This window comes from Osmerus mordax, chromosome 17 (genome assembly GCF_038355195.1).
Source record: "Osmerus mordax isolate fOsmMor3 chromosome 17, fOsmMor3.pri, whole genome shotgun sequence".
NCBI lineage: Eukaryota > Metazoa > Chordata > Actinopteri > Osmeriformes > Osmeridae > Osmerus > Osmerus mordax.
The window spans coordinates 2,680,582-2,688,790 of NC_090066.1; the positions used below are offsets into that span (position 1 = coordinate 2,680,582).

The 8,209-nt window shown below is 44.8% G+C and overlaps 1 protein-coding gene across 1 annotated transcript in view; it reads left to right on the forward strand.

The window, feature by feature from the left end:
- Nucleotides 1-7,783, forward strand: part of tfec (transcription factor EC) — a 12,898-nt gene extending 5,115 nt beyond the window's left edge. The window contains exon 4 of the mRNA XM_067254950.1: nucleotides 7,610-7,783. Within this exon, the coding sequence (XP_067111051.1) occupies nucleotides 7,610-7,783 (174 nt within the window). The remainder of the gene's footprint in view (nucleotides 1-7,609) is intronic.
- Nucleotides 7,784-8,209: the final 426 nt, after the last annotated feature.

The window sequence follows — 8,209 nt, forward strand, 5'->3', positions numbered from 1 at the left end:
AAACCATGCTAAATATTGCAATGTTTTTGTGTGTCTGCGTGTGCAACTGTGTGATTGTGTGCATGTGCACGTGAGCATGTGTGTGTGCATTTAGTATAGTCATGTGTTTCTTTGTGCCAGTGTGTGTGTGTGTGTCTTTTATTTAGCCACAGGGGGGTGATATGTGTTAATCAGGAGGCCTCCACCCTGTGGAGGTGTTAATTCTACCCCGTTAGAGAGAGAGACGGAGAGAGAGAGACATAGAGAGAGAGACAGAGAGAGAGAGAGAGAGACAGAGAGAGAGACAGAGAGAGAGAGAGAGAGAGAGAGAGACAGAGAGAGAAACAGAGAGAGAGAGAGAGAGAGAGAGAGAGAGAGAGAGAGAGAGAGAGAGAGAGAGAGGAGAGAGAGAGACAGGAGAGAGATAGAGAGAGAGAGAGACAGAGAGAGAGAGAGACAGAGAGAGAGAGAAAGAGAGACGGAGAGAGAGAGAGACAGAGAGAGAGAGAGACAGAGAGAGAGAGAAAGAGAGACGGAGAGAGAGAGAGACATAGCGCAAAGGAAGAGAGAGCAGAAAAGGGAGCAATGGAGAGAGCGAGAGAGGAAGACGGAGGGAGAGAGAGAGAGAGGGGAAAGAGCGAGACAGCGATAGGGAGAAGGAGTGTGTACGAGAGAGAGATAGACAGATAGGGAGGTGTAGATTAACAGATAAAGGAAGGTCAGCCAGATACACAGCTTCAATGTTCTCCTGCTTGTCAAATGGCTGGCAGGATTAGACTGTAGCTCTCTCCTGCATGGAGGGGGGGTCAGGGGTCAACCATTTACCCAGTCCATTGGCCTCTCAATCAGCCCTGCAGGTAGGGAGCATCTGCATAACCACAGAATCTGCATGCTCCTCAGGCCTCGTCGGCGCAGCCCTGAACCCCCAGCCCAGCCCACCTGCAGCCTGACACTGTGGATTACTGCAAGCACACTCTCACAGGGGATCCAGGCATAGAACTCGACTGGGCTTTATAGGGGAGCATATTGTAAAAACAGACGGTCTGGAATCACCGACCATCTTCGGGTTCTAGCCGTATGAATCTTATTACGGAAAACGTTTTCTGTCTTTTCATCGGTTTCCTGAAATTACGAGATGAATAGGATGAGAGGATCTGCAGGTAAAAGGAAGAAAAAAATGGGAAAATGCATGAAAACATGAAACTCTGCAAATTTGACTTATAACAAGCAAAATTACACCCTGCTGTCATTTAAATTATGGTTGCCCTCTATAAAGGTGTCTTTTAGGTACATTAATTGAATTCGGCACTATTTTCCAATAATAATCTGTAAAGTTCAGCCGTCCATCCTTCACAGCCTCCCGCAGTGTGGCAGAAGAGGACATCTCTATTTCAGTGGCTTAATTTATTTTCATGATTCACTGATAATGACTGCCTTGCCGGCTGTACATCAGAATTAACCTTCATTTCACTGAGGTATATTACGATGACAGTCTCCGACACATTTCACCTACACAAAGGGCATTCTCTCCCTCTCTCGCCACACACTCCGTAATCATCATGGGCACACCAAGATTGTTTGATAGCCGATTAATTTTCACAGGGAATCAAGTGGCCAACTCTTTTCTCCCCTCCAACCATCCATCCCTTAACACACACACACACACACACACCCAACACAAACAATAACGGCTGGCCTACTTGCACACCAATGACGTTTGCTAGCAATTATGTGTTTTATTTAATCTTTCCTTTAACTCCCCTTCCCCCCTTTCTCATTCTAAATTGTAATTTTCACAAACTTCCCCCCCTTATTCACCCCCTCCTTTATTTCTGATATTTCTGGCCTGGTTAATTTATTTTCTTCTATGCCAACATAACAAAAGTCTTGTAGATTAATCAGAGACATCAAGCGGGCGAGAAAGACAGAAAGAAAGATGGGGTGGGGGGGGGGGGAGTGAAAGGAGAGAGAGAGAGAGGCTTCTAATTTCTATGCAAGCCATTAAGAGTCAGACATAAATTCCGCCATTTGCTATGGTTTCAGTCAAAAGATTTCATCAGGGACCCGACATCCCGTCAGAAAGCAGCGGTGTATCACTTCTGGCCTGCTCTACCCTCATCAGCTCTTTGTTCTTACGCTCTTTGTAGGACCCAGCAAAAGAGCCCTGCGCAAATGACAATAATAGATTTGGCTAAGCAGCGCGACAGCACCCATGATAGCCTATTTAGAGGGAAACCGAAGCAACATTCAATTTATGGTATTAACCCAGGCACATGCAAAGGTTGGCAAAAAAAAGTGATTAAGAAATTACGGAATTGGTCCTCAGTGCTTGAAGTATTTTCATTTTTTTTTTGCCTCTCATTCGTCTGTCATTGACATGGTGTGTATAATGAGGGGGGTTTGATAATTAGAATATTACAGAGAGCAATGAGGGAAGAGAAGACTGCTGGAGATGAGGGCAAGAGCCATGCTCTCCCTCTGGAGGTCTCTCTCTCTCATCTCTCTCTCTCTCTCACACACACTCTCTCTCTCTCTCTATGTCATCTCTCTCCCTATCTCTCCCTCTCTCTCACACACATTCTCTCTCTCTCTCTCTCTCTCTCTCTCTCTCTCTCTCTCCTCTCTCTCTCTCTCTCTCTCTCTCCTCTCTCACGCTGCCTCTCTCTCTCTTACTTACACTCACTCTCTTTTCCTCTCTGCCCTCTCGTTCTTCATTTCTTTCTCTCTTCTCGTTTCCTCCAAGCCCATTGTGAGAACAGACAGAGCTAGACATGGTCCAGGAGTATGTGACTGTGTGTGTGTGTCTGTCTGTGTGTGTGTATGTGTGTGTACGTATGTGTCTGTGTGCATGTGTGTGTGCACGCGTCACCGATCCCAAGCCACTCTGCCTGCAAATAAATATAATCAATCCTCCATTTACATACAAATAGGCTTCTCCCTCTCATCTTGGTAATCTGTGTGCCTCTACACACAGGAAAATCACATTCCCCCCCCTCCGCTATTTCATATTTATCGTCAAGATGGCTTATTGATAGTTTTTTTTCTTCTTCCCTTCCTTTATTTTTTTTTCTTGGCAAATTTCCCACTTGATTTTATTAGCGGATATTGAAGGCATGTGTGTCTGACGAGGCTCATCGGCGTCATGACGACAGCCCAGAGACCAGGAGGGCTGTTTGACATTGTCACTTCTCCCTCATCACCGCTTACCACTGCTTACCGCTCACAGATGGGTGTGTGTGTTTGTGAGACGCGTGCGTGTGTGTGTGTGTGAGGTGTAGAAGAGGGAGTACATTATCGGGCGGACGCGTGTGGTGGACGGGACGTGGCGGGCGTGTGTGATGTCAGTAATGCAGCTCATTCACCGTGTCGTGTTGATGGGCTGGCCTGGCTCCCGGGAGCCCGCATGTCACACCCACTTTAGAGCAACACCCTCCATCACACTGATCAGAAGACACTCATCCCTCTGACACACCACTCAGAGAGAGAGAGACAGAGGGAGAGGGAGGGAGGGAGAGAGAGAGAGAGAGAGAGGGAGGGAGGGAGGGAGGGAGGGAGGGAGGGAGGGAGGGAGGAGGGAGAGAGAGAGAGAGAGAGAGAGAGAGAGAGAGAGAGAGGGAGGGAGGAGGGAGGTAGAGGGATAGAGAGAGAGGGAGAGGGAGAGGGAGAGGGAGAGGGAGAGGGAGAGAGAGAGAGAGAAATATATAGAGAGAGAGAGAGAGAGAGAGGGATGACCTTCTTTCTGAATGCTCATGCAGAGTGGAGGAGATGGGGTTTCAACAACGTGTCTTTTAACCTGCATCAAACAGCTGTTCCATCATCATGCACTGTAGCACATGTGGCCGTCAACATTCACATCAGAAACACTGAACAGTGAAACAATTACTTTAGTATGATGTGCAGGACATAGGATGATTTATACAGTATAATGTGTAGGGTATGTTACTGTAATATATTTGTAGTGTAGGGTATGCATTGTTTACTTACAGTACAATTGACTGATATTTTACATGTTGTAAAATCTATTTCTTTTATTAAGATTCAATATTTCTTATAGACTTAAAACACTTTTTAAAAAACATTTCTAAGATACTTTTAAGGAGATACGTTCCTTAACGCATTGGCCACAAAAATATGATTCTAATGAAAACCTGTGGCCTGAATGCCAAGAGGCAATAGGAGAGAATGTAATGTATCCTGCAATACTGTTTGTCTTGACTGTTTTTTGAGATTGCAGTGTTTTTATAGCTTAGTGATTTTTTATTTTGTATCCTCAGTATTTACAGTGCAGATTTAATGTCATTCTTAAAGGGCAAAATGAAAAAAAGGTCAGTCTACATAAATATCCATATATATAAACGAGCCTTCTGTTTCTGTGTATTTATGGATATTTATGCCCTTGAATGACATTCTTTGTACCATGAAATATCTCAAAAATCTTGACTTTGTGTCAAGCAGTTTTCTTCCTGAGAGTTTTCTGTTTTTGTTTGAGGCAGTGTGTGCACTGATCTGAAAAAGTGCATTTAGTTTGCAAAGAATGTGCTCGAGCGACTGAGAAAAACTGTAAACTATAAACAGCTTGAAAAGGTTTAGCATTGCTGGCGTGCAGAAGGTAGACCTGTTTTCAGAGGAGAGCATGCAGATGTTTTGAGACAGAGCCGTGTCCTCTCACCCCTCGCTGGCCTGTTAATTGCAGGTTTAATAGCTGTTATTAAGTCATTAGGAGGCGGAGAGAGACTCAGAGCTCTGCTGCCCTCAGACACAGGCCCATCCTGATGCACCAATCATTTAAAACACTGACCCCGTGGTAAGAGACCACTCCCCAGAACAGACCTCCCATGACCATCTGCCTAGAGGGGTTGGCGACCAGACAGAGAGACAGACAGAGAGACAGAGAGACAGACAGACAGGCAGACAAAGAGACCGACAGACAGACAGACAGGACAGGCAGGCAGACAGGACAGAGAGACAGGCAGACAGAGAGACAGACAGAGAGACAGACAGGCAGACAGAGAGACAGGCAGTCAGACAGAGAGACAGGCAGTCAGACAGAGAGACAGACAGAGAGACAGAGAGACAGACAGACAGAGAGACAGACAGAGAGACAGACAGACAGAGAGACAGGCAGACAGAGAGACAGAGAGACAGATATTGGAGAACACCGTGGGGATCAGTTTGTCTCTGCTCTGACCATCTTGCCTCCAGCAATCCTTCGATCTGCAAAAACGTCCAAATTAACTAAAACTGTCACTCAGGAATTACGACAGGCTGAATCCTGCAAAATATGTTATTTGAAGTTTTCATTTCAGTCAAATGTATGTGCATATGTTTTATATATATACTATATTACTGCATAAAAAAAAGATATATATATATATATATAAACTTTATATCTAATTAAAATGATAACTGCATTCTCATTTTCAAACTCTCCATATCTTGAGGGCCAATTGGGATGAGTGGGATTTTCCTCTCCCACCCCCCTCCCCCCCCTCCTCTCTCTCTCTCTCTCTCTCTCTCTCTCTCTCTCTCTCTCTCTCTCTCTCTCTCTCTCTCTCTCTCTCCCCTTCCCTCTCTCCATCTCTCCACTGTGGCTCAGTGAACTGCTCCTACAGCAATATCATATCATTACCATCCTCCCAGCTGAGCTTGAGCCAGCCATTATCATGCCGCATTATTAATCTTCTTGTCTTATCAACTTGCAAATCATAAACCATCGAGCCTTATGGCATGGTTTTGGGTCCCGCCGTTATTCATTTTGTAGGTCTACCTAGCCTCGCGGTCTTTCTGCTCACCTGACGATTGTCACTCTCTCACTCCTGCCCTGGCCCCTGTGGCCCCACTGTATCACGAGAAGGGAGGGAGGAAGGGAACCAATCCTTTCTCTTTTCCTCCATCTACTTTATTTCTCTCTCTCTACCTTTTTCTTTCTCTCTCTCTCTCTCTCTCTCTCTCTCTCTGTCTCTCTCTCTCTGTATATATATATTTGCCTGTCCCTCATTTTCTTTCACTATCTCTTTCCCATCTCTTTTGTCTCTCTCTCTCTCTCTCTCTCTCTCTCAGTTTTTTTACCCCCCCCCCTCTTTCTTTCATAGAGCGTGGCTTTTGAGAGGAGGAGACAGTGCAGGGGATAAATGTCATTAATGGAGGAGAATTATCATCCCAACGTCGAGAGGTGACCTCCTTTTCCTGACACGTATGTCCAAGCCAGTCCTGTCATATTCATATCCCCCCCCCCCGCAAGATTGGTATTCTGGACGAGCGAGAGATAGAGACGAGGAGAAGGAGGAGAGCAGGAGAACAGAGGAAGGAAAGTTTCTTTAAAGAGACACCGTTGACCCCAGAGCCTGTTCTCACTTTTCTGAAGGACTTAAATATTCATGTGGTTGAAAAAGCCGGGTGGCTAATGCTATGCTATTTGAGGAAAAATACGTGTTAAATAAGTAGCCTAGGTGTCTTGTGTTTGTGTGTGTATGTGTGTTAATTTGTGGGATAGATTTGTGTCTGTGTGTGAGTATGCATGTGTGGGTACTAATGTGTGTGTGTGTGTTTGAATTAGCATTTCCTTTGAAAACTTTGCATGATGAATTACCTTTTTTCCCCCTTAGCTCATTAAACACCATACAACAGGTAGTGGGGCATTAAATATTGAATAGAAAGACAAAATGTTTCAAGTGTACTCCTTGAAGACTGAGTGATTACTGAGATCATTCATTTAACATCTGCTAAAAACAGCCTCTTCTCAACTTCATTAATATCATTTTGCCTAATTTTCAAATATGCTCTCATATGTTGATTAAATCATTGGGAATTATTTAGAGTAAAACTTACAGGATGTGAACTCAGAATCGACCAATTAATAATGTTGGAAAAAAAGACCACTCTGTCAACATACATGACGGAAGATATTCTCACACTTCACTAAGATTTAAAAGATTTAAAGTGTATAGTCGGCAGTTGAAAACTTCAAATAGAACTTCCCTGGACATCTAGAGTATAAGAGGCAATCGTTATAAATACATGGAGAGGTCCTTAGTATTAACGGCGGGTCTGGATGTATTTTAGACCGACAGAACGACGTGGCAGACATTATAATTCGTGAGCTTATCAAATCCATTCTGCAGGCTTTCCTCCATCTTTCTCCTATCAGAACCAGAGACCAAATCAGCTTGGTTACACCTGCAGAACACTTCTAAATAATGAAAACAGGGTTTTTTAAAAGAAGACACCGCTTTAGGACAGAATGATGATTATAGGAGTGCTTTTTATCTGTGTCTTCGAATCTTGTCGGAGCTAAGACGCAGGAGGGCCCTGGGGTGAGAAATACGAAGGGAAGCATCCAGAACACTTCTGACCCAAAATTAATTTAGAGATGAAAAATGCTGACGCTTCAACTAGACAGGCAGGCAGTAAGGCAGTTAGGGAGGCAGACAGACAGACAGACAGAGAGGCAGGGAGGCAGACAGGCAGGCATAAAATAACGCCCTAAATTGTATTTCCATCTAGGGCGTGAGCATGGTTAGGATTTCAACTCTATCTTCTCGTGTCCTGGAGTCGTGTCCTAGTGTCGTGTCCTTGTGTCGTGTCCTAGTGTCCTGGTGTCGTGTTCTAGTGTGCTGGTGTTGTGTCCTAGTGTCGTGTCCCTAGTGTCCTTGTGTCGTGTCCTAGTGTCCTGGTGTCGTGTCCTAGTGTCCTGGTGTCGTGTCCTAGTGTCCTTGTGTCGTGTCCTAGTGTCCTGGTGTCGTGTCCTAGAAAGTCCCCTCAAAGCTCAAGGCGTGGGGTCCTGAGATTTCAGATTCAGTTATAACCGCACAGGAATGTACATGTGTGCATTGCTTAAACACACGGATGGATAGGTAAAGAAAAGGAAAATTACGATTGTGAGAGAGAGAGAGATGAAGGAGATAAAAGAAAAAACAGGCAATAGATAGATAGATAACAAGAGGGACAGAGAGAAAGCGAGAGGAGGACCTGTACATGTTTAACAGCATGTGTCCCATTCTGTCATGCTCCTGCTATGCAGAAGCAGGCCATGAGTGAAAAGGCAGAGTTTTTATGCCTGCCTATAAATTACAACGGGCTGGGTTGATGAGGAGAGAAGGGGAGAGGAGGGAAAGAGTGAACAGAAGAAGAGTGGAGAGGAGGCCCAGGTCTCTCACACACACACACTGATCTTGATGACGGTTATCCTGTTAGGCTCTATAGATAGACCACTGGGCTTAACACACACACA